Source organism: Rhinolophus sinicus, chromosome 15, assembly GCF_057876585.1.
Source record: "Rhinolophus sinicus isolate RSI-liver-muscle chromosome 15, RSI-T2T, whole genome shotgun sequence".
NCBI classification, from domain to species: Eukaryota; Metazoa; Chordata; class Mammalia; order Chiroptera; family Rhinolophidae; genus Rhinolophus; species Rhinolophus sinicus.
Window position 1 is genome coordinate 67,546,150 of NC_142515.1, and position 27,572 is coordinate 67,573,721.

A 27,572-nucleotide genomic window follows, 5' to 3' on the forward strand; every position below is an offset into this window, starting at 1 on the left:
ATTTATTGAAGTGTTAAAAGATGAACAGCAAAGCAATAAACAAGTTATCACCCAGGTTCTTGATGGTCATAATCAAATACAACCACCAACTTCACGATAATACTGACAAGTCAAATATGTACAACAAAAATTGTTAACTGATACAAATATAAAGCCAATAATCAAGCTGATGTACACTTTAGAGCAACTGCTCATCGACTTGAGTAACTGTGCCGAACTTCATGACAAGGAAGGACAAGAATAAATGTGAAATCCAAAATTCGTCATGAATTACAATAAAATAATGTAAATAAAATTTTAATGAAGTTAACTGTTTCTACGAGTATTACTTGACAAATCAAGGACCAAATGTTTCAATGGATGTTTTATATAGGACAAAATACCAAAGACCTTTTGGTGTGGACCAAATGTCTCAGTGGATGTTTTGGACAGGACCAAATCTCCTGCAAGGACATGGTAAAAATTCTGTATCAAGCCAACAAGAAAAAGAGTGAATTAATAAAACAGTGCAGGGGCAACTGGCTATTCATTTGGAATAGTGAGCTGCTTACCTCATACCACATGTAACAAGAAACATCACAGATGGATGTATGCATAATGCAATTTTGCATGTCTACTTCACACATGTCAAAGAGACACCTGCCACAGTGCTCAATTCCAAAAGGAATTTACTTATGATACAATAGCACAGCAAAGCAGAAACACAACTTTCAACTAGTAGAATACATTTCTAATACTGAGCCTTTACATAGGAATTTACAGGAATAAAAAACATTGTGCTGCTTATTCTCCACTGGCTCCACTCAGACCTCCTCTGTGCCCACTTGGGCTCACCTGAAAATGGCATGTTTGGGTTCTCCAAAGGGAGGCACCAACAATTTGATGCCACAATTCCAGTGCTCACAATATCTCCTATGAGGTGGTCTCTCCTCCAAGACAGCAGCTCTCATTGGGCTCTGGTAACACTTGTTTCCATCTTTTGCCCCTTTAGAGTTTAGAATGGTAATAACTTATGGGCGATGATAGTCTCTCAGTGCTTCAATATCCCTTGTTCCTGGCCCACACCTCTGTAGTAAGTCTGCCATTAAAATCTTCTTGAATTCTGTTTTTCACTAGAACCATGGCTGACACAAAGACCCATCCCTATATTAACTTGTCAAAAGTAGTAATTCTTCCCCCAAATTGCTGTATAGAATATCAACACTTAGAAAATAATTTGTATTGGGGGGAATGCCTTCAGCTCTAAGTAATAGACAGCACTAAGAATAAACAAGAAATCATTATTATTGCAGTAATATATAAGGTTCTAGTAGAGAGGAGGTCCAGATAGAGTTGTGCAGCTCAGTTATGTCACCTCTGAGCCAGGCTTTTCCCATCTTGTGTACTGTTATCTTCCAGGCTATTGCTCTTTAGGGCCACAAACTATAATCTGGCATAACGTACAGACATGAAAAAGTCCAGCAGAAAAAGCCAATCTCTTCTCATGTCTCTTCGTGTCATTACAATATTTTATTGCTGAGCTCTTTCCCTGAAGCACTGCAGAATATTTTCCAAACATTTCATTGGTCACTTGTCCACTCCAATAAAATCATTAGAATAGAATCTCCATGATTAACTCAGACTAATCTGGATTTACCCCAAATCATTTGGGGAAGGACAAAGACAAAATAGACCTCAGTGAGTGAGTCTCTTGGAACTGCTTATCAACACATTGCAAGGAAACATAAGAAACAGGAGGAAAAAGGTGACAGAGAAAGTATATGGTCCTCTATGATATGAAATACGAACCCAGTTCTTGGATTACATGCAACTCAGGTTACGTATATCATGCATAAATAGATACAGCAACGAAATACCAAGGGTATTAAAGAGGCATTTCATTACACACCACTATTTTTATTTGTAGACAGCAGTATTACTGTTTATAATTGATGTTAACCTTTGTGAAATTTATCATTGTTATTAACAGCATTTACAGTATTGACTGACCCAGAAGCAGCTGAAAAACCTCAGGAAAATATTGTTTGGGTTTTTAATGGAAGTGGTAGTTCAGTAATAATGGTCATACTCATTCATATATGCCAAAAAAGTCAGAGGAAAGGTAGGTGATGTGAAGTATTACATACTGCCCCCACTCTAAAGTGACTGAAGAACTGAAGAGACAAGAAGTACTGAAAATAGAACTGATGCAGAGGTAGTTAAAAATCTCACAAAAACATATTTTGGCTTCTTTATTGAAGAGACAGGTCAGCAATAATGGACATAGTCATATATTTATGTCAGGAAATAGGAGAAAGGGTATGTGGTTTGTACTTTAAAATTTCCAAATACATGTTCTTATACCCACAGTGGTGTGCTGGTAAATACTGGACAATAGGTTCACTGAGAAAATAAAAACCCTAAATTGTAGTTTGCCAATTTCCATGGTGTAAATACTCCTACTAAAGCCAAACTACCAAAATGATGACACTGAATACAGAGCTGGGAAGAGAAGTATGGTAGCATACCATTATACAGTATTTTTTCCATGCAGATTCAATAATATAAGTAACCTAAAGAACAAAGAAAATAGCAAAATGTTATACATTAGGAAGTGATTGAGTGTTGAATATTTATTACCTTTGTTTTTAATACAATTTTTAAATAACGACTGTGTTTAACAACTGACTCACAAAATTCCTGAAAATTGAACAATCAGCGGTAGTCACAAGCCAGTAGGAGCTTACTCTAGCATACCACTGTATGTGTATAAATATATTTACGTGTACATATATAATTATGTCAGCCTATAAAGACACTGGTGGTATTTAGTGTGGGAAATATTAATATAGATCATAATACTTAACTAAGTGTTCATATTTTCTCTTCACAAGCATGTTGGGCTCTAATGTATAAATCAAGCATACTTCAAATTTGTTATATTGGCATACTCACATAAGGCCTGCAAACATTAGGGACTCTTCACATCAATGTTTAATGCTGTTGTCATTCAACATTTTTTAGCTTCAAATTACACTGTGACTGTTGGTATAATAAATACTACCCATTATATTTACAATAAAATTTTGGTATCACATCTGGAATATGAAACTACACATTATTTTTAGATGAAGATTTTTACCACGTCACTTATTTTAATGGATTTCCTCTCAGTACAAATTTTCTGACAAAAAGTTTTAATTTTTCTTGAAAGCTTTCACACATTTAAAACATTAATAAGGTTTTACTCTAGTATAATCTGAAATCACTTTTTAGTAATTTGTGACATTCTTTGGGTTCACTAATCTCATTTAAAATTTTTTGTTAATGAATTTGAAAGGATAGATGGTTTCTGAACATTCAGGATATTGAAAGAGTTTTCACCCTTGTGTGAATTCTCTGATGTTTAGTGAGTACTGACCTCTGACTAAAGGTTTTCCCACATCCATTACACTCATAGGGTTTCTCCCCTGTGTGAGTTCTCTGATGTTTAGTGAGAGCTGATTTCTCACAGAAGGTTTTTGCACACTCATTACATTTATAGGGTTTCTCTCCTGTGTGAGTTCTTTGATGTACAATGAGGTTTGACTTCACACAGAAGGATTTCCCACATTCATTACATATAAAGGGTTTCTCTCCTGTGTGTGTTCTCTGATGTACAGTTAGAGCTGACCTGTGGCAGAAAGATTTTCCACATGCATTACATTCATAGGGTTTCTCTCCTGTGTGAGTTCTCTGATGTTCAGTGAGGTTTGACTTCACACAGAACGTTTTTCCACACTGCTTACATTCATAAGGTTTTTCTCCTGTATGTGTTCGCTGATGGTTGGTAAGGTGTGGTTTCTGACAAAAGGATTTCCCACATTCAGTACATTCATAGGGTTTCTCTCCTGTGTGTGTTCTCTGATGCTGAGTGAGGTTTGACTTCTCCCAGAATGTTTTCCCACATTCAGAACATTCGAATGTTTTTTCTCCTGAGTGAGCTCTTCGAGGTTGGGTGAGATGTGACTTCTTGTTGAAATTTCCATTTTCCTTGTGCTCATAAGGTTTTCCCCCCATGTGCACTATCTGATGTTTAAAGAGGGCTGACTTTATCCATGTTTTGTGACTTACTTTATATTCACGGGGAATCTTTCCTGCATAAGTTCCCTCATGGATAATCAAAGTTGAACTGTCACAGAAAATTTGCCCATATTCATTATATTCATAAGGATTGTCCCCCGTCAGAGCGCTCTGATGTCCCAGTCTTAAATCCATATAGAAGGACTTCCCACAAATACTGCATTCATATGGTTCCATTTCCAAATGAGTTCTCTGAGATAAATTGAGCTTTAAACTTTGGATGAAGGTTCTCTGACATTCATTATAATTACAGAGTGTCTCTCCTATCTGAACTCTCTTGTTTGTGAAAAAGGCTGCCTCCTCATGGAAGCCTTGTCCATTTTCATTATATTCAAAAGGCTGATCAAAAATTAGCTGAGTGAGATCTTGGCTATGGCTGAGGATATTCCTTTTTTGATTATAAGATTTCCCTCTAGTAGGAGTTTTCTCATGCCTAACATCAAGGAGCAATTTTTCATATACATTATATTCATCAGGCTTCTTTCCAGAATAGTTTTTATTAATAATTAAGCCTGAAATATTCTTCAAACTCATTTCACACGAGTCACATATCTTATATGGGAAATTTCTTGAAGGAACACAGTCTGTACCCAGACTGAAAGTTTTCCTTACTCTATCACCACCATCTATACTTAACATTTTGTTGGTGGTGAAAGCAAGTTGCCAAAAATGTTCATCTTGATTTTCCTGGCTGCTCTCTATCAGGTTATCAACTTTCCAGTCTTCTAGAAATGAGAAAAATAATCACATCTGATGAATCCAGTACAATTCTAACGGAACTGACTTTTACACAAATGCCCAATTACACTATCAATTCTTTTGTTTTAGGCTCAGTTTCCTAGTATGAACTAAATCCAAGTGTACATTTCCTTTACCCTTCTAGTTTGAGTGGAAAATACATGCTTCAGTGGGAACAAGGAAAGGAAACTGACAATGACATGTAATACTTTTTAAATATAACCTTCAAAAGTAAACAGAAAAAAGAAAATTCAAAGCACAGGGAATTGGGGAGTGGCTGATTCAGAGACAGGGAAACTCAGAGAATGGGGTGAACCTAAAAAAGACATTGAATGCTGAATAAAGTGACAGTGATGATTAGCAGACAAGGGCTTTCAGAGGATGAACTATGTTTGGTAGATAGAGCACAGTTTAGTCCTTATTCCCTCATATGTAGATTACTGGGGTAGGATTCCTACTAGAGTACATGCCTTGACTCTACACATCAACACCAAACTAAAGTTCTGAAAATATCAGCTTCCTCAGGTTCAAAAGAATAGCTCTATAACCCAGGATCTAGATTTTGCTGAAATTTAATTCACAAGGAACAATTATTTTTAAAAATGCTTTATGAGGCAAGCTGGAGAAAGTGAAATAAATTCAAGATATGGTGTGCAAGCAACAGAGATAGGTAGAATAGGACCACAATGTAAGAGTCAATAAAAGAAGACTTTAATTTCATTTATTAATAGGGAGCAACTTTGTCAGGCTAGTAAAAGACACAATGGATGCTTTAGGTAAAAAACTAAAAACCACTTAGGAATTAGATCAAGCCAGGAATGAAGAAACACAGACATAGTTCTGGTTATAAGTGATATCAGTGAAAAGTGAAAAAATGAAGAGATGTAGAAGATCATCTCCAAAGGAAAATAACCAGAGGCATCTAAAGAGACTGGCAGGAGGGGATAACAGGTTTAGTTGAGCGACCCAGGTCACCACGTAAGGTGGTTAACAGGATATAGACTATCCCTATTGAACTCCTGGAAAGTAGGCTGTCTGGTTTTCATGTCGTGCAGTCTGTTTCTTGTCAGTCTCCTCTAATGATAAGATCTAATGGATTTACAGCCCTGTAAAAATGTTATACCAGGACTACTTCTCTCCCAACCACTCTCTAGAAAAGGAGTCAGCAAATTATGCTTGCAAGGCAATGGTCCTTGAACTAAGAATGTTTTTTACACCTTTAGAGGGAAAAAGATGGAAGAGGCAGTTGGAAACAGTGAAGAGGAAAAAAGAGATGAAAGAAAGAGCAGCAGCTGCATCCGAAGACACATGTGGCCAGTAAGCCGAAAATATTTACTATCTGGCCTTTTACAAAACATTTGCAGCATCTTATCTAGAAGGTGTTCTCCAGCCCCCAACTCTGACACTACCTGAGGCTGACGCCTTTCAGATGGATACTTCTGGTTCTGGACTCCATACTTGTATATATCCAACCTCCTATTCAATACAGTAGGCTAGGTTTTAAGTTATCTCAAGCTTCTTGAGTCCAAATGTCAATTTCTAATTACGGCCCTATAATCTCTCCTCCCTAATTTTCTCTAGCTCAGTAAATGGCACCCTAATTCATCTTTTATGCTGGAGACAAATCACTAGAGTCGTGCTTGAGTCCTCTTTCTCTCACACTCTACATCCAATCCAACAGCAAATCCTCTTGCTTTCACCTTCCAGATTTCGGTACAAACCTGCCATTGCTCAGCACTTCCAGAAGGGACTTAGCCACTATCCTCTCCCGTCTAGAGCACCTCAGTCTCCTAACTGGTACTCCTTCCTTGCTCATGCCTAACCACCTGCCGCAGTGTACTCACTGCACGGAAGTCAGGCAGACCCTTTTAAATTGTAAATCAGATCTGATGTCTTAATCTGATTTACACTTACTAAAAAACCAAAACATGAAAAATAAGGCTTTCTCAAATCACCCCAAATAAAATTAACATATCTACCATGGTCCATGCTACTTATGACATCATCTCCTATCAATCTCCTCCACGCCCACTTGTCTCCAGCCATGCTGGCCCCTTGCCATCCTTCAAATACTTTAAGAATGCGTCTGTCTGAGGAGTTCAGCACCTGATGTTTTCTGCCTGGAATACTCAGAATCCTCAGAGCCACACTTCTCACGTCATTAGAGTCTCACCTCTACTGAACTCATCACAAAGGCTTTTTTTGACTTGCTTACCAAAGAGCACATGCCATCAATCCTCATCCCCTTCCCACTGCTTTAACTCTCTTTACTCACCATCATCCAACACTGTACATACACACACATATCTACACACACACACAAACACACATGCACGCATGTTTTTTGTCCCTCACTATAATACACACTCTGATAGCAGCGACATTATTCTTTTAATTACCTAAAAACCTAACTGGATCATAGTGAGTACTTATAGAAGTACTGTATGAAAACATACCAGCTAACAAAAGGTGTCCAAAGACAACAGAGGGAAGGTGGATAATTCTAAAAGATACACTAATTGTAAACACACAATGGGATTTATAAATGATGTAATACAGAATTGTACACCTGAAATCTATGTAACTTGACTAACAATTATCACCCCAATAAACTTTAATTTAAAAAAAGACGTATAACATAACAAAAATAAATAAATAAATAAATAAAAGATATACTAATCAAGAAAAATTATCTAAGATGAAGCCAACTGAGTTTGAGTTCCAGGTATAGGTAAATCACTCTTAAAATGTCAAAAAACAAAGGAAAGCATTTATGAAGATAAGTGACATATGGCAGAATGTGATTAAGGTCATGGAGGGATGTGGGGCACCTGTCGCTTAGTCACTTCCAAAAATCTGGGGCCACAGAAAAAAATTTCTGAAAAATATTTGAAAGGTAATAAACCCTAAACCAGATCTCATTTCCTCTGGCTTCCATCTGCCCGTGAACTCATGAACTCACCTAGGCGGCACTGGCTTGGGAATCCTTGTTCTAATATCCAGGGCTCTTCTCCTTGTTCTATCTTGATGATCACATCTGGTTTAGTAATACAATGCCCTGTTAAGAGAAAATAGTACAAAACTATGGCTAAATAGCCTGGCTTTAGGGATTCTGAAAAAAATGATAGGAAAGAAAGATACAGCTTCAGGAGCTGTCCAAAGGATGTGCCCAAACGAACCAATCCCTGAGGAGGTAAGAACACAGCATTCTTTATTAAAGGTGGCCAAAAGGGATCATTCATCTCAGGGCCTTAAATCTCAAGCTTCAAATCAAAAAACTCTATAGGGAGTTCATGTGTTTCATCAGCTGAGAAATGCATGGTACTGCTGGTCACATGGAAAAAAAATTCTTACCTATTGCGACAAGGTGGTTGTAATTTTCCAGCATTACGTCTCTGTGTAGTATCTTCTGAGCAGGATCGAGCAGATACCACTCTTCCTGGGTGAAGTCCACACATACATCTTGGAATGACACCTGTTCCTGTAAATGTGTATTCTTTTTTTATAGGAAGCAGTCAGAATAATATGAGGAGGAAAAGATTTAAAAGAATTAATCTCTTTAGAGTTTACTAAAAATTGACACATAGATGCCTTCTTTTGTGCTATACTACGTAGGATGAAAGTACCTATACAAATTGAGTTTCCACTAAGGGCCTGGAACTGTCCTGGCTACAAATACTACTGTTGAAAACAAACCCAGTTCCTATTCTTAAAGTGGTTATGACCAGATAAGGAGACATATACATTAATATTTATTAAATCAGACATTGCAGGAGATAGCACTATACACAAAGTAGCCTGGGGTTACCATGGAAATGGGGTTACCAAGGACAAGTTAGATCTTTCATATTATCTTTCATGTTATTAACTTTCACTGAAGAAGTAAAACTTTCACTTGCTAAAACGAATAGTGGCCTTCAAATGGTGCAGACCCTGACCAAGCTCAACGTATAACTAACTGATTAACGTGATCAGCCCTGCATTCTACTTGCCCAGAGAAAAGCATGAATCCTCTCTGTTAAAAGAGATCATTTCTAGAGCCTCTACCAATTTTTCTGTTGTTAAATGCAATGTTTGGCATCCAATAAAAATCTTCATGGTCTGTGAAGGACCAAAAGAAAAAATAAACAAAAGCAGACCCACACATTGGAACTGATAAACAAGAACTTCAAAATGAAATATGATGAATATATTCAATGAAATATTAAAATATGAACAAAATAAATGAAAAGATGGGAAAAGTTCAACAATATGTGTGTTGTGCAGAAAAGAAATAATACAGCAAGACTGCGACTGCTGGCCTTTGAAAGGTCTGCCACAAGCGTGTCCCTTGGCTGGCATCTGAGATCTTGATTTCAGGAGGACTCTAACCATTCCCTGATAAGAATGGTTCACTTAGCCTAAACTGCTTGTATAGACAGTATGGTTTATGCTGCATATATGCATTCCTTCTGGAGTCTGGAATTTTATGTGCTAAGCAGAGAGCACCTACGTGACCAGCCCCTGATAAAAACCCTGAGCACTCAGTATCTGTTGAGCTTCCATGGCAGAAATTTCACATTTGTTGTCACAGCTCATTGCTAGAAGACTTAAGTATGTTCTGGGAGAAGACTCTTAGAAGCATATGCCTGGTTTCCTCTGGTCTGTGCCCCATATGCCTTTTCCCTCTGCTGATTTTGCTTTAGATCCTTCCACTTTAAAAAGTCACAACCAACAACTACATGCTGAGTCATCCCAGTGAATTACTGAACCTGGGGATGGTCTTGGGGACTTCTGATACATGTGTATACATACATGTGCATATATGCATGTATACATACATACATAAAATGGGCATTCTAGAGCTGAAAAATACAATATCTGAATTAAAAACTCATTACATAGGTTCAAAATCATACTAGAGAAAGAAGACACAATCTGAAATACGTACACATATGCATCTAACAAGAGTATCTAAATGCGTACAGCAAAAACTGATAAAACTAAAAGGAGAAACAGATGAATCTATTAATACAGTCATAGTTGGACACTTCACTTGTCTTTCAGTATTGAGAGATCAAGCAGACAAAAAATCAGTAAGTATATAGATGACCTAAACAGCACTAGCAATTAACATGATCTAACTGACTCCATCCAAAATAATAAATTACACATTCTACCATGCATTCCAGCTCACATGGAACATTCACCAAAATGGACCAGTCTAGCAACAAAATATACCTTAACAAATTTAAAACAATAACAAATAATACAAAATATGTTCTCAGACCACAATGGAAATCGAAAACAATAAACAAGACATAACTGGAAAATCTCCCAAATGTTTGAAAATAAAGCAAATAAAAATGGCGGCATGAGGTGAGGCTCCAGAAATTGCCCCTGGAACTTACAAGTTGAACAATTGTAACTCCACAAACGACTCCCTGCACAGCAGACAGGCAAGAAGAAGAGTCTAACTACTGAATTCACCTAAAGGTGTGCAAATTGAGTGAGCAGAGGAGGAGGGAAAGAAGTACAGAGACGGAGCCACGCAGGGTAGGACGCAGACCTAGCTCAGTGCTCCAAGCTTGCTGCATTTCAGAACTACTGCAGCTGTGAGAGAGGGAAGAACTCGGACTGCTAGGGCTCTGCTTATGGCCCACAGGGCTGAGGGGACAGCATATAACATGGCTGAACCCAACGCTCATGGCAGAGATCTCGCAGCAAAGACTGAGGGAAGAAGGCTGAAAACGGTGGTTTAAGCCCTCACTGCCAAAGAGAAAGGAAGCCTTAGGCACTGAGACTAGCCGGCCCCTCCCGACCCTCCCAGAGCTCGCCCTGTCCGTACCTGCCCAGTGCTAGAAGTGGAACAGTAGCAGTATCAGATCAAACGAACAGAATATTTGCAGTTCTGAGAACTGTGGTCCGCAAACACAGAATCACAGCCCAACTAGTTCCGGCAAAGGGGAGGGAGCTGTGGAAGCAGGACCAACTGTGGTGGTGGTCGCCGCCATTGCTCTGAGACACCTCTCACAACCCACCCTGGCCCTATCCCAACCTATCTGGGCGGATCCCTGCAGGAGTAAACAGAACTGCTGAAACACATGGGCTCTGAATCCGGTGCAGGAAGAGCTTTGAAACTTCAGAAGCTCTCCACATCCCCCCATGGAGGCAGCACCCTATGACCCAGGTGAACCGTTCATAGAGCAGAAGCCCACCTTCCAGAGAATCCTCCCATTGTGTGAGAAGCTGGAATAGTGTAGAGAAAATATAACACTACAGTGTGAGAGAGAATAAAAGGCTGCAGTCGGACAGAGAATAAAACATTCTACGAACATCTACTGGAAAACAAAAGAAAAACCTCTTTCTATCAACCTGTTGCACACCCATTCCTGTAGCTGTCAAGAAATAAATAGATCATTAACAGCCATGAATAACCAAGGCAACAAGACAGCTCGAGAAAGAAAATGAAAACTCTCCAGAAAATGAACTTAAAGATATGGAAATATGTGACTTAAATGACAGAGAATTCAAGATAGTAGCTATTAAAAAAAAAACTCAACGAGATGCAAGAAAACAGACAGGCAGTTTAATGAACTCAGAAACACAATCAAAGAACAACATGAACACTTTACCAAAGAGATGGAAATTTTTGCAAAGAACCAAATAGAATTTCTGGAGATTAAGAACTCAATAAAAGAAATGAAGAATGAAATAGCCCCTTAGGTAGTAGAGTTGACCAGATGGAGGAAAGAATCAGTGACATCGAAGATAGAAACCTGGAAATGACACAGATGGAAGAAGAAAGACACTTGAGACTTCAAAGAAATGAAAGAACTTTACAAGAACTTTCTGACTCCATCAGAAAGAGCAATATAAGAATAATGGGTATATCAGAAGGAGAAGAAAGAGAGAAGGGAACAGAGAGTATATTCAACCAAACAATTGACGAAAACTTCCGAAACTTGTGGAAAGAACTGGATCCTTGAATCCAAGAAGCAAATAGAACACGTAATTACCCCAACCCTAACAGGCCTTCTCCAAGGCACATTGTATTGAAGCTGTCAAAAATTAACGACAAAGAAAGAATTCTCAAGGCACTCAGGGAAAAGAAGACGGTAACCTACAAAAAAAAGCCCATTAGAACATCATCAGATTTTTCAGCAGGACAGGAACTTTACAAGCCAGCAGGGAGTTGGGTCAAATATTCAAACTATTGAAAGAGAGAAACTATGAACCAAGAATAATATATCCAGCAAAGATAACCTTTAGATATGAAGGAGGAATAAAGACATTTCCAGACACACAGAAGCTGAGGGAATTTTCTAACACATGACTTGCATTATAAGAAATACTGAAGGAGGCTATTCGACCAGCATAAATAGGGATAATTTGTGACAACCAAAACATAAAAGGGGGTAGAGTAAAGGCCTTAATTGGAATATGGGAACGGGGAAAGTAAGCATGCTGAAGAAAACAGAATACTCTAAATATGAAACTTTATTTTATATAAACTTAATGATAACCATTCGAGAAAAATCCAGAACTGAAATATATAACGTAATAAAAGAAGACACAGAGGCAAAAATCATAGAATACCACCACACAGAACAGACAACAAAAAGGCAAAGAAACAATGGAGACGCACAGTCTTACCAGAAAGCCAAAGATAGAATGATAGGAAATCCTCACATTTCAATAATCACCCTATGTGTAAATGGACTGAACTCACCAATAACAAGGCACAGAGTAGCAGATTGGATCAAAAAACTAAACCCAACCATATGCTGCCTCCAAGAGACAGCTACAAGGACAAACACAGACTCAAAGTAAAAGGGCAGAAATTGACACTCCTAGCAAATGATATCCAGAGAAAATCGGGTATATCCGTACTGGTATCAGATGAAACACACTTCAGGATAAAAAAAAAAAAAAAAGGCAAAGATGGACATTTCATAACGATAAAGGGGACTGACTACACAACAAGAAGACATAACAGTCATTAATATTTATGGCCACAATCAGTGAGTACCAAAATACACCAAGCAACTAGTAAGAGAACTAAAGGAAGAAATTAACCAAAACTCAACTATAGTAGGGGACCTAAATACATCATTGACAGCTATGGATAGATCATCTAAACAGAAAATAATGAAATAGCAGACCTGAATGACACATTAGATGAAATGGACATAATTAACATTTATAGAGCACTTCATCCTAAAACATCAGACAACACATTTTTTTTCTAGTGTACAGGGAACATTCTCAAGGATAGACCATACATTGGGACATAAACCTAGCCTCAGCAAATTAAAGAAGATTGAAATCATACCAAGCATATTCTCTGATCACAAGGCTTTGAAATTGGACATCAACTGCAAAAAGCAATCAGGAAAAACTACAAACACGTGGAGATTAAACAACATACTTTTAAAGAATGACCGGGTAAGAGAAGAAATAACAGGTGAGATAAAAGATACATAGAAACAAATGACAATGAAAATACATCCTACCAAAATTTTTGGGATGCAGCGAAAGCAGTTTTAAGAGGGAAATTTATTATCATGACAGGCCTATCTCAAGTCACAAGAAAAATCCCAGATAAGTAACCTCACGTTACACCTTAAGGAACTAGAAAAAGAAGAACAAATAAAACTCAAGTCAGCATAAGAAAAGGAAATAATAAAAATCAGAGCAGAACTAAATAAAATAGAGAATAAACAGACAATAGAAAAAATTAAAGTGACAAAGAGCTGGTTCTTTGAAAAGATTAACAAAATTGACAAACCCTTGGCTAGACTCACTAAGATAAAAAGAGAGAAGACACTAATTAACAAAATCAGAAACGTAAAAGGGGAAGTTATCATGGACACCACAGGAATACAAAGGATCATCCAAGAATACTATGAAGGACTATATGCCACCAAATTCAATAACCTAGAAGAAATGGACAAGTTCTTAGAAACATACAGCCTTCCTAGGCTGAACCATGAAGAATTGGAAAATCTAAACAGACCGATCACCAGTAACGAAATTGAATCGATCATCCAAAACCTTCCCAAAAGCAAAAGTCCGAGACCAGTTGGCTTCACTAGTGAATTCTACCAAACCTTCAAAGAGGATCTACTACCAATCCTGCTCAAACTCTTCCAAAAAAATAGAAGAGACAGTACTCCCTAACTCATTTTATGAAGCCAACATTACCCTGATACCAAAACGTGGTTAGGACACACAAAAAAAGAAACTACAGACCAATATCTCTGATGAACGCAGATGCAAAAATCCTAAACAAACTTCTAGCAAATCAAATGCAACAATGCATTAAAGAGATTATTCATCACGACCAAATGGGGTTCATTCCCGGGGCACAAGGATGGTTCAACGTCCACAAATCCATCAATGTGATACATCACATAAACAAAATAAAGGACAAAAATCATATGATTATATCAATTGATGCAGAAAAAGCATTTGACAAGATACAACATCCATTTATGATTAAAACACTTAATAAAATAGGTATAGAAGGAAAATACCTTAACATAATAGAGGCCATATATGACAAACCCTCAGCCAATCTCATAATTAATGGTGAAAAACTGGAGCCCTTTGCTCTACGTTCAGGAACACGACAGGGCTGTCCCCTATCACCTCTGCTTTTCAACATAGTGTTGGAAGTCCTCGCCAGAGCAATCAGGCAAGAGAAAGTAATAAAAGCATCCAAATCGGGAATGAAGAAGTTAAATTGTCACTCTTTGCAGATGACATGATGCTATACATAGCACACCCTATAGACTCCACCAAAAAACTATTAGAAACAATCAATGAATACAGTCAAGTTGCCGGCTACAAAATCAACATACAAAAGTCCATTGCATTCCTGTATACTAACAATGAAATCTCAGAAAAAGAATTCCAAGAAAATAATTCCTTTTGCAATTGCAGCAAAAATAATAAAATACCAAGGAATAAACATAACCAAGGATGTGAAACACCTATATGCTGAAAATTATAAGACATTTTTAAAAGAAATTGAAGCAGACACAAAGAAATGGAAAGACATTCTGTGGTCATGGACTGGAAGAATCAACATAGTTAAAATGGCCATATTACCCAAAGCAATATACAGATTTAATGCAATCCCCATCAAAATCCCAATGGCATTTTTTAAAGAAATCATCAGATTTGTTTGGAACCACAAAAGACCCTGAACAGCCAAAGCAATCTTAAGAAAAAAGAAAAATACTGGAGGTATCACACTCCCTGACTTTAGCTTGTACTACAGAGCACCAATAATCAAAACAGCATGGTATTGGCAGAAAAACAGACATGTAGACCAACGGAATAGAATTGAGAACCTAGAAATAAAACTACATAAATGTGGACAGATAATTTTTCACAAAGAAGCTAAAAACATACAATGGAGGAAAGACAGCCTTTTCAATAATTGGTGCTGGGAGAATTGGATAGCCACGTGCAAAAGAATGAAACTGAACTGCTATCTGCCACCATGTACCAAAATTAACTCAAAATAGATCAAAGACCTAAGCATAAGATTTGAAACAATAAACTGCATAGAAGAAAACATAGGTACTAAACTTATGGACATTGGGTTCAAAGAGAATTTTATGAATTTGCCTCCAAAGGCAATGGAAGTAAAAGCTAAAATAAATGAATGGGACTATATCAAACTTAAAAGCTTCTGCACAGCAAAAGAAACCATCGACAAAATAAAGAGGAAACCCACTGAATGGGAGAAGATTTTTGCAAACACCACCTCCAATAAGGGGCTAGTATCCAAAATATACAAGGAACTCACACAACTCAACAAAAAAACAAACAACCCAATTGAAAAATGGGCAGACGACCTGAAGAGACATTTCTCCAAAGAGGACATACAAATGGCAAATAGACATATGAAAAAATGCTCAACACCACTAATCATCAGAGAAATGCAAATAAAAACCACAATGAGATATCACCTCACCCCAGTTAGAATGGCTATCATCAACAAGACAAACAATAACAAGTGTGGGAGAGGCTGTGAAGAAAAAGGAACCTTCATACACTGTTGGTGGGAATGCAGATTGGTGCAGCCACTATGGAAGGCAGTGTGGAGATTCCTCAAAAAATTAAGAATAGAATTAATTACCATAAGACCCAGCAATCCCTCTCCTGAGTATCTACCCAAAAAATCTGAAAACATTGATACATAAAGACATGTGTGTTCCAATGTTCACTGCAGCTTTATTTATGGTTGCCAAGACATGGAAACAACCAAAATGTCCTTCGATAGATGATTTCATTGATATGTGGTATATAAAACTGAAAACAAGAAAAGAAGACAAACAAATGAAGGAATAAAACTCATAGACATAGACAATAGTTTAGGAGTTACCAGAGGGTAAGGGAGCAGGGGTCTCTAGAAGAGGGTAAACGGGGTGTAATATATGGTGATAGAACCAGAACTGATTCTGGGTGAAATATAGATAATGTATTACAGAATTGTACACCTAAATTCTATGTAACTTTACTAACAATTGTCACCCCAATAAACTGTAATTTAAGAATAAAAAAGAAAAAGGGCTGGTCCGGTGGTACAGGTGGTTAGAAAGTCATGCTCCTAACCCCGAGGTCACTGGTGGATTCCCACATGTGCCAGTGAACTGTGCCCTCTATAGGTAAGATCCTGAACAACAGCTCTACCTGGAGCTGGGCTGCTGTAAGCAGCCATAGGTTGGCGTAAGCTGCCACGGGCTGCCGTGAGCTGCTGCAGGCTGCTGAGTCCTGCCATGATCGGGCAGTGGCAAGCATGAGCCGCTGGCAGCTGGCAGCGTTCAGAGCTGCCGTGAACTGCTGTGATTGGCCAACCAACCACCAGGGACTGACTGCTTGGGGGGGGGGGGATGTGGATGGGGAGGGGGGAGCGCAAGGCTCATAATAGCAGCATTTGCCAGGGAGCTGTGTCCTGCACAACTAGACTGAGAAAGAATGGCTTGAACCAGAGTAGGGGGGGGAGGCGGGACAGTGGGGAAGCTCATAAATAACCAATAGGTCAATGAAGAAATCTCAAAAGAAAGTTTAATGTATTTTAAATGAATACACCACTTGTCAAAATTTGTGTGAAATCAGTGCATAAAGTGAGACTTATAACATCAAATGCACATGTTAAAAAAAGATTTCAAACTGGTAACCTAAGCTTCCATTTTAGTAAACAAGAGAAAAAAGGCAAATTAAGCCTAAAGCAAGCAACAATAAAGGAAACAATAAAAATTAGAATAAGTCAATGAAATGAAAAAATAGAGGAAAAAAAATCAGTAAAACCAAAAGCTGCTTCTTTGAAAAGATCAATAAAATTAAGAAACCTCCAGACAGTCTCACCAAGAAAAAAGAGGAAAGAAACAAACTGGAATCTCAGAAATGAAAGACACCACTGATTCTAAAGGACATTGAAACAATAAGAGAATATTACAAATAATTCTATTCCTGAAAAATTGAAAACTTAGATGAAATGGACCAATTCTTTAAAAGACAGCTAACCAATTCATACAAGAAGAAACAGATAATCTGAAAAGACCTATAGCTGTTAAAAATATGAATCAATAATTAAAACACTTCCAAAATAGAAAGCACCAAGCCCAGATGGTGTCACTAGTGAGTTCTACTAAACATTTAAGGAAAAAATATTACCAATTCTCCACAATTACCTCCGGTAAAAACACTTTCATACTTATTACATGAGGCCAACATTATCTTAATACCAAAACCAGATTAAGACATTATGAGAAAACAAAAGACCAATATCTCTCATTAACATAGAGGCAAAAATCTTCAGATATTGGCAACTCAAATCTGACAATGTAAAAGAGAATTATAAACCACAACCAAGTGGAATTTACTCCAGGTACGGAAGGCTAGGTCAACATTTTGAAAACTCAATCAATATAATCCAGCACATCAATAGGACAAAGAAGAAAAATACATGATCGTTATATCAATTGATAAAAAAAAAAGCAAAAGCTTTTGACAAAATCCTACAGTCATTCATGAGAGCAAACTACAAATAGAGGGGCACTTTCTCAGCTTGATGAACACCATCTCTAAAAACCCAGAGCTAACATCACATTTAATGTCTAGCCTCTTTCCCTAAGTGCAGGAGCAGGGCAAGGATGTCCTATCTTGACACTCTTACTTAATTTTGTACTAGAAGTCCTAGCAACAGTAAGACCAAAACAAAAACAAACAAACAAAAAACAGATTAAAAAAGGTATATGTGTGGAAATGAAAAATAAAACTGTCTTTATTTTTTATTTGAAGTCACCTGTCTAGAAGAAAAATGCCAAAGAACCTACAAAACAAAACAAAAATCCTCTAGGAAGGCATAAGCAAATATAGAAACATTGTAGGATACAAGGTCAATATAAAAAAGTCAACTATTTTCCTATACAGAATAAACAACTGGAATATCAAAGTTTTGAATGAAAATAAAAATACCATTTACAATAGCGCACACACACACAAAAGTATTCAAGTATAAATATAACACAATATGTACAGGGATTTGCAGAAAAACATAAAACTGATGGAAGAAATAAAAGATCTAAATAAATGGAGATATTCCATATTCAAGACTCAATACTGTAAAGATGTCAATTCTTTCCAGCTTGATCTATAAATTCAGTGCAATTCAAGTAAAAATCGCAGCTGTTGTGTAGATATTGACAAAATGATTCTGAAGTTTATAGAGAAAGATAAAAGACCTAGAATAGCCAACATAATGTGGAAAAAGTAGATTCACATGACCTGATTTCAAGACTTTCTATAAAGCTACAAGGAACCAAGATTGTGTTCCTAATGAAAGAGGCACACAGATCAATGGAATAGAATAATGGGTCCAGGAACAGATCCACCAAAATATAGTCAACGTATTTGTGACAAAGGCACAAAGGCAATTAAATGAAGGTAAAAAGTCTTTCAACAAATGGTGCTTGAACTGGACATCTGTGGAGGGAAAAAAAAAAAGAGCCTTGACTCAGACTTTACACCTTACATAAATATTAAGTAAAAGTGAATCACAGACCTAAAGGTAAAGTGCTAAACTAAAACTTCTAGAAGAAAACAAAGAACATTGAACATAATAGGAAAAAAAATTTATGTGATCTTGGATTTGGCGATGAGTTTTTAGATACAACAGAAAAAGCACATTACATTAAAAAAAATACATAGGTTAGGTTTTTTAAAAATAAAATCTGCTCTGCAAAAGACATTGCTAAGAAAATGACAGAACAAGCCACTGAACAGGAGAAAATATTTGCAATACATGTATCTAATAAAGAAGGTACACCTAAAATATGCAAAAGAACTCTTAAGTGTCAATAGGAAAACAAATGACTCAATTGAAAAATGGGCAAAAGATCTGAACAAACATGTCACCAAAGATATATGTGGAGCAAATAAACATCTGAACAGATGATCAACATCACCTATCACTAGGGAAATGAGAATTAAAACAAAAATGAGATACTTGACACATTTATTAGAATGGCTAAATCCAAAACAATGATATTGTCATGCGAGGTGGCCTGCGGGGTCTCTAGTTCCCGCTCCCCACATAAGAACGCAAGATACGGCTAGGCCGAAAAGGAACACCCACGGAGCCATCGATAGGGGAGTCATACTACTCAGTATGACACACGTAGCAGGATCCACACCATCTGCAGTCCGCCATTCACTTTCTCTGCCTGCCAAACAACCAACCAATCAATGCAGCCCCGCAGTTACATCAGTAGCCAATTGGCTAACCAGTACAGCTGATGGCCAACCAATCACAGTCAATGGTCATTCACCACCCAAGCCGGCACCTCCCTACGCTAGGCCAGCGCCTGGAAACTGCTCTCTGGGACTCTGTCCCCACATCAATTTCAGTACCAGATGCAAAACGACAGTTCTGATTCAGCACCTTTGTAAAACAGTTTGGCAGTTTCTCAGACAGTTAAACATAGTCTTGAAACACCATCCGCAATTTCACACCTTAGGTGTTTGAAAACATGTCCATGCAAAAACCTACATGTGAATGTTTCTAGCAGCTTAATTCACAATGGCCAAACACTGAAAGAAAACAAAAGCCTATAGGTTAATGACTCTGGAATCACTTATACATGTATGCTGAAATTGAACAATTAAGTAAATGAAATATGGGTGGTGGTCACCAGATTCTCAGTGTTAAGAGTGGGAGATTACGGACAAACAAGGGAGAGGGCTAAATAGAATGTTACACATGGTAATGATTATAGCAGTAGACATCAGCATGAAGTAACACTTAATATAGATACAGATTGTTACACACTGAAATATTTAGATATGTGTATATACATGAGTTAGTACACACACATATTCCTTGATCAGTCACCTAAGAGCGTCTATAAGCAATGACATACCAGTAGCAACAGGTACACCTAGACTTCCAATCTTGGTTTCTAATACCATGCTGCCTAGTACCAGAGAGTAAGAAAGTATTCAAACAAAAACACAATAGTGGGTCATGTCAAAAGGACACAGGAACCAACTAAAAATGCTCTTAATTAACAAAGCTGGAACAATGTGAACAGCAAAATGAACAAGGTAGTATTGGACTATAACCAAAGTATAAAATACTTAGTTCAACTGATATAATAATTAAATTAATTAGTAAATAGGAGAAAAGAGACAAGTCTGTGCAGAATTCCTAATAATTTATGTGGATACTCCACCATGAAGGAGGTGTAGCATAACTCCTATAAACAAGAATATAAACGAAGCCACTTTAAAATGGAGCTGGAGCTGCCTTGTCAGAGGAACTGCCTTGCAGGTCTTGTGGAATGTTAAAACAAAACAAAATAACCTTTGGACTGGACTGGGCCTAAGCAACTTTGTTTCCCAAAGAACTGTTTGCAAAGATAACAAGAGCAGTTATTATGACTACTGGACTGAAAACTAAAAACACTATTAAGAATTACTATCACTGTTATGTTATCTGCACCCATAAAATGCCTTCCTCTCATTGATGTAAATGTTCCCCTTCCCTTTCTCATAAATACCCATGACCTTTGTCTCCTAATTACAACATTATTTGGGCTTCTGCCTGAATTAATGATTCCTGAATAACTATGCTTATTGATATCAATAAATGCTGGCTGTCGCTCACTTTGAAAGACCTTTTTATTTTTAAAACTCCCCACTTCCTACCAAAGAGTACAGTATGAAAGCAAAGGAAAAAAGAGTAACTTTACAGTGGAGAAACTTGACCAAAAGACCTCAGCCAGGTGATCAATAATGAGACATCAACTTGGTAAGTCAAGTCAGAGCTTTTACCCTTGATTTAACATGACCAAATGACACTTTAGCTCTGTGGTCTTCCCTTCAAGAAACCCATAATCCCAGTCTAATCACAAGAACAGCAGACAATTCCCAATTAAGGGGCAGTCTACAAAACACCTGAGTTATACTCCTCAAAGCTATCAACGTCATCCAAAACAAGGCGAGTCTCAGAAACTGTCACAGCCAGCAGGAGCCTAAGGAGACATGACGACTAAGTGAAATGTGGCACCCTGAAACACAACGTCTGCACAGGGAAAAACACCATGAGCAATTATCAAGACAAACAACAATTCCAGAAAATAAATCTGTAACTCATAATAGACAAGCATTAGTATCCCTAATATATAAAGAGCTAACTAGACACTAAAAAAAAAGTCAGAAACCTAGTACACAATGAACAAAAGACATGAACAGATAAGATAGTTCACTGAAATAGAAATACAAGACACCTTTTAACTACATGAAAAAATATTCAGCCTCACTCACAGTTAAGAAAATTGCAGGTACAAACTACATAAAATACCACTTTTAACCTATCAGTTGATGAAAGTCCAAAAGTTGAACCACATAATCTATGGAGAATAGCTGTGTAGAAACAAAGCACTCTCATGTAGTGTCAAGGGAATACAAATGATACTACAATCCCACAAGACTCATCAAGTTTATCAACTGTATTTACCCTTTGATCTGGCAATCCCACTTATTGGAATTTATCTAATAGAATACATCTACATGTACAAGGTTATTCACTAAAACATGGCTCGTAGTATCAAAAGATTAGAAATAGTTAACTAGTTAAATAAACTATGGAGCATCCACAATTAAATTACTATGCAGTTATAACACAGAAAGCAGCAGCAATCTATGTTGTTCCAGGGAGATCTCTGGGATAGCCTACAAAAAGAAGTTAAAAAAAAGCAAAAAAAATAATGGGAAATCATGTGTAAACTCAGTATTCAAAGTGTGGTTCCTTTAGCAGCAGAATCAGCTTTATTTGGTAGCTCATTAGAAATACAGAATCCAGAGCCCCACCCAGTTCTACCACATCAAAATCTGCATTTTAACAAAATGCCAATGAGGTACAGGTGCATCTAAATTTGAGAAGGATTAAGGATAATGGATTCCCTTTTAAAGAAAGAGGAGGCATACAAGAATGTGCACACATATTTTCTTTTAACTGAATAAACACTGGGAAGACAAACAAGAAACTAGAAATAGTTGATACCAATAGTAGGGGACCATACACTCCAGTTTGTCTAGGTCTGTCCCAATATGTGCCAGTTGTCCCAGCATAATTGTCTGCAGAACATCTTTCACTCTCAGTTTAAGTGTCTCAGTTTAGATGATAAATAAATGTCAAAGTATCTAGAGGGAGCATCAGGTACGGAGAGAATGGGAGTGTGAGTTTTTATTTACTATCTTTTATATCACTTTTTAAACCATGTTAATATATTACCAATTCAAAAATATTTTATTGAAATAAAAGACAATACTGGTCAGGAAAAATACGTAGACTGAGTAAAGCAATGGGCCAAGGACGGATAAGCAGTGGATATGCAATAAACCCGGGTATAAACAATGTCTGGAGCAAAAGAAATAGCTACTTCAGGAGGTGTAGAAAGGAATTCTGTCAGTTAGAAAAGGATGGCTAGGAGGACAGTGTCATACAGAACAACAAAGGAGACTTTCAAAACAAAGAGTGTCAAATGCTGCATAAAGGTCAAATAAGACAAAGACAAAAACTGGATTTGACTACAACTTGGTGGCCTTTTCTAGAATTGCTTCTAGTTAGCAATGAAGGAGCAAGACTGCATTTATTAGGTTGAAATGTAAATGAGAAATGCAGAAACGAAAGTCAGAGCTGTCTACTACAGCTAGAAACACAGATGAGCTGACATAAACATTTATGGGGAGTTATTCTGATATAAAGTCCCTCCATTCTGCCAGATCTTCAAGGTTTTATTCCTGAATCAAGGCACGTGAGAGAGCTGTCTACTCAAACCTCACTGTTTGGTCCCCTGAAAAATATATGCATTGAGTTCTGCTTTGGCACCATGCTGTTTCTACCACGAAATTAATACAGGCAATATAATGCATTTATTTCAGTGTTGTTACCAGAAAGATCAGAGAAAATTTTACAATAACTTGGATAACTGTAAAATTAAACATTTTACATCTAAATTTTGCCAACTGTGCTACTTTGGATTTGTTACTCTTGCTACATTTCCCTTAATGTAAAAAGATTTGTCTATTTCTACTTTTTCATTTTAAAAATATGAACCCTTATATACTTTCAAAAACCCATTTTAAAACAAGTAGGAATATATAAACAAAAAACTCACCTGAGATTTGTTCATTTTCTGCTCTTAGTGGAGGAGGGAGTGCTGAGGGAGAAGGAAGGAAGAAGGAAGTCAGGAGAACTTGGCCTGCCTTGCAGTTTCTGGATTCACCTGCCTACACAGCTCCATACACAAGATACTTACATGTCCATGTGTGGCTCCAATATATGCTGAGCTTAGACATGACACTTTTCACAGAGTGTATGTAAACATTTGTTTCTTTTTGATTTATTACCAATTTAGGTTCTGTGACACAAAAATTAAAAACATGAGGTGAGTTTAACATAGAACAGTAATCTAAAGAAGGAAACACTGTGGATTTGTTAAAACTGATGTTGCAGAGAAAATAAACCCTCAAGCCATATTGTTTATCTATTTACCTGCTAACACCATTAATTCCTTGAGGTCAGATAATCCAAGAAACCTCTGAAAAAAGGGATGGGGATGCTTAAGATAAGTTTTTTAATGTCTGTTCTAACCTGCTAACAATTTTCAAAAGGATCCTTTAATAGGAAACTAACTTTGATTTAACAGTGACAAAATAGGCAGTGGCTCAGACTCTGCAGACCCAACTTTTAATCTTGGTTTTGCCACTAACAAATTGCATGACCTTCTCGGATTCAATTTTTTTTCATCTTTCAAATAAGGTGAAACCAGATAACCTAAAAAGGACCTACTTGCACTACCATCCTGCGTGTCTATAAGGCCAGGAGTGTGGGAACCTCAGCATCTGTCTACATGCCATCAACAATGGGACATTGTTTGAGGGTAGCACACCTCCATTAAGAGTGAACAGAGTGAACCAAGAATGAGAGGAGTAGGGGATGTTTAGGAAGGAGTAATGACAGAATTTCCTTAGCTGTGGCCAGTGAGTCTTTCATCCCCACTATACCCTCACAAACTCTCCACAAAGAGATATTTCCTGTGTAGCCTGTGTGCCCACCCCTCAGCTCCAGCTCACCTCTCTTAAATTTGTCCCAGACCTTCCACGTCACACAGCCTTCGAAGGCTTCAGGATACTGTCACGATTATACGTAACAAATAACAAATGAAGACAAAATAAATAATAACTTGGGATCTGGAGAATGTTAGAGCCAGGAATGGGTCTTGGTAGCTAGCTACAGCAGCCCTTTCCCTCTTCCTTTTCACCAATGGGTTAACTACGAAATGGAAGCCCCGGCGACTTGTCGAAGTTCCTCCAGCCGCATATATTGTATACAAAACAAAGCAATACAATAGCAGTTAACAAACTGTGAGTGCTCGGGCTCCGTGACGAGCGCATTTTACAGTTAAGGGATCCGAGTCCCAGCAGGCTATCTGATCGGAGCAATTCATTAACTACCAACCCTAGCGTGGCGCGCCCGGGGCCCCGCCCGCCGGCCCAGCGTGCACGCCACACGTCGCGCACGCGTACTCGTTCTTCTCCGCAGCCCTCCGAGCGGGCCCTGCGCACACGTCGCGCACGCTCACTCCCCACCCGCGGCTACACGGCGGCGCCGCCCGTTCAGCGCAGGGGAGCCCGCGTCCCACGCCAGACCTCGGCCCACGTAGACAGGGAAGCCCCCGCCCGCCGTCCCCTCAGCTCCGTAGGTGTCGCAGACGCCTGGGGTACCGCCGAAGTCCGCGGGACTCCTACGCACCACCGGGCACCACCACCTCCACCGCACACCCCAGGCGCGCGCGGGGGTAGGGTGGGGGTGGAGGTGGGGGCTCTCGGCTCTCGCTCCCACCCTCTGGGGCTCACCCGCAGCTCCTTCGCCAAGGATTGTTTCCTCCCAGGAGCAGGAGGCCTGTGAAGGACGAGCCCGGAGGAGGAGGAGGCGGCGGCGGCGGAGGCGGCGGTGCACATGCGCAGACGGAGGGCGCAGCGCCGGGAGGCGGGAGAGCTGGAGCTTTTCTCTTGGTAGCTTGGGCTGGAAAAGCGGCTCTGCCCTTCAAAGCGGTGCCTCACTCCTAGATTGTGAAAGTAAGCTAATAGTGGTATCTAGATAATAAAGTTTTTATGAAGCTTGAAGGCGTTAACGTATAAGCACGTTAGGACAGCGCATAAATTGTTAAGTACCATATTTTGCTGTGTATAATGCGCACTTTTTTGCCCAAATTTGTGAGGGAAAAATAAAGATGTGTATTACATACTAATTCTGTATCTATATACCTGTTTTTAATTATTTATGCTTATCAGTTAAAACTGTAACTGGAAATCAATAACGGTATCCATATGCAAAAATAATACCGTTCGATACAGTAGTCGGTTTTGTTGAACTTATGACCATCTTGCAACGATGAAGAGTTCTTGGCCTTCTATCATGTGTGAATATCGTAAATTTGTTACTGGTACATAAAATTTCGTGTACCATGTTAAAAAAATAAATGCTAAAATTCCTTTACAATACAAAAAACTAATACCTAAATGTAAACAAATAAAAAATTGAATTAAAAAATTAAAACAAAAGATTTTTACCCTGAAAGTTTTGGCCAAAAACATGGATGCGCATTTTACACGGGAGCGCATTATACACAGCAAAATACGGTACATTTCTCAAGATTCCCTTTCCCAGTATACATCATGCCCACTCCTTTAGAAATCAGCTGGTGGTTTCTTCTTTATTGAGTTGAGGGATTACTATCTGAGACCTTGCTGCTGTTTAGAGCTCTGTCCTTGCCTCGGAGATGTTCACCAAAACTGTGCTTTTTAGAGAGACCAAGAGAAAAAGGTGTGCATGAACTTGATGTATGAACGTGAACAGATGTTATTTTTAGTTTAGATAAATTCATTTTCTAGCAGTTAGAAAAGAAATTTATCTAAACTAAGATAACATATGTGACCAAGATAGTTATACTCTGGAATGAGGGGGGAAAGCAAGCTACCGTGTTTCCCCAAAAATAAGACGTAGCCGGACGATCAGCTCTAATGCGTTTTTTGGAGCAAAAATTAATATAAGACCCGGCCTTACATGGTATTATACTATATTATATTAAATACCCGGTCTTATATTAATTTTTGCTCCAAAAGTTGCATTAGAGCTGATTGTCTGGCTAGGTCTTATTTTGGGGGAAACACAGTAGCAATTCGGTATTAAACAATAATAAAAATTGCTCGTATGTAAGAACTTCATAACCAAACCTAAAAAAGAGGGCATACTATCATTTCCCAAAACCAACTGTACTTTTCCTGGAAATGTGCACATCCTCCTGACATTTTTAGCAGAGTATGATCATATGGGCATATTATTGTATAATGAGCTTTTAATAAAACTACATGAACTATTTTCAGTCAGTCTTTAATAACTTCAGAATTACAGAAGAATTACAAAGATAAGTTCCCATATACTCATTACCCAGCTTCCCCTAATGTTAACGTTTTATATAGCCATGGTACTGTGGATGGAATAGGGGCCACATGTTAAACCTGACAAGCTCAGGAAACTGAAAATAATAACATAGGATGGCGTGAACATAAAAATTCCTAACTAAGGTGGGCCATGGCGGGGAAGTCACATCCTTGGCCTGTAGCTTCCTTGACAAAGGTCAGTCTTTAAGTGAGCCTGTCTGTTGTCTTTTTGCATCTAAGATAACATACCCTTTGGAGTGTCAGAGTAATCCCTTTTTCCGGACCCCCTAGGGGGCACAACCCACCACACCAGAGCAGGAAACTACATCTCTCATTGTTATCTTGTTCCCCAAATACCATCTCTGTGCTGTAAAATGCTATTAACTATCCTGTACCCACCAATGTAAAAGAAGTGTGTGTCTCTCCATTTTGCTTTTTATCCAATCCCAGAAATTTCCCAGCTTTGCTTTCTCCCACCCCCTTAATCTACAACCAATGGATTTCATGTAACCTTCCTCTTTGATTCTAATGTATAAAATAAATTGCAAAACGGCTATTTTCCGGAGCATTTTCTCAATCCGTTGAGACTTTGCTTCCCAGAAATTGTCGTCAGTTTGGCTCAGATAAACTGTTATAAGCTTTCTCTTAGGCCGGATGTTTTTTCGTTGTCATTAGTACATTTATCAAAACTAAGAAAATAACACAGGTACAATTCTGTAACTAAA

The 27,572-nt window shown here is 38.1% G+C and overlaps 1 protein-coding gene and 1 long non-coding RNA gene across 8 annotated transcripts; one reads left to right on the top strand and one right to left on the bottom strand.

The window, feature by feature from the left end:
* Window positions 1–2,216: 2,216 nt before the first annotated feature.
* ZNF248 (zinc finger protein 248) lies at window positions 2,217–25,415 on the bottom strand. 7 transcript variants are annotated; one of them, XM_074337330.2, is made up of 7 exons: window positions 25,261–25,315; window positions 23,897–23,942; window positions 23,661–23,762; window positions 23,520–23,561; window positions 8,194–8,335; window positions 7,802–7,897; window positions 2,217–4,826 (listed from the first exon to the last, which is right to left on the bottom strand). In XM_074337330.2, exons 4-7 carry the CDS (start codon window positions 23,532–23,534, stop codon window positions 3,340–3,342), a joined length of 1,740 nt encoding a protein of 579 aa, XP_074193431.1. In that variant the 5' UTR covers window positions 23,535–23,561; window positions 23,661–23,762; window positions 23,897–23,942; window positions 25,261–25,315; the 3' UTR covers window positions 2,217–3,339. The 7 variants fall into 7 exon arrangements, with proteins under 7 accessions (XP_074193431.1, XP_074193433.1, XP_074193432.1 ...); XM_074337332.2 differs by lacking the exon at window positions 23,897–23,942 and having other exon boundaries at window positions 8,194–8,320; window positions 25,261–25,415; XM_074337331.2 differs by lacking the exon at window positions 23,897–23,942 and having other exon boundaries at window positions 2,217–4,823; window positions 25,261–25,415.
* On the top strand, window positions 24,955–26,785 carry LOC148755204 (uncharacterized). The gene is made up of 2 exons (XR_016018945.1): window positions 24,955–25,102; window positions 25,296–26,785. It is a non-coding gene; the product is annotated as an uncharacterized LOC148755204 (long non-coding RNA).
* The last annotated feature ends 787 nt before the right edge of the window (window positions 26,786–27,572 follow it).

Coding starts and splice junctions, on each gene's coding strand:
- ZNF248 (XM_019717334.3), bottom strand. Junction 7,898..8,193: donor CAACCACCTTGTCGCAATAG/GTAAGAATTTTT, acceptor TTCTCTTAACAG/GGCATTGTATTACTAAACCA. Junction 4,827..7,801: donor CCCAAGCCAGTGCCGCCTAG/GTGAGTTCATGA, acceptor TCTCATTTCTAG/AAGACTGGAAAGTTGATAAC.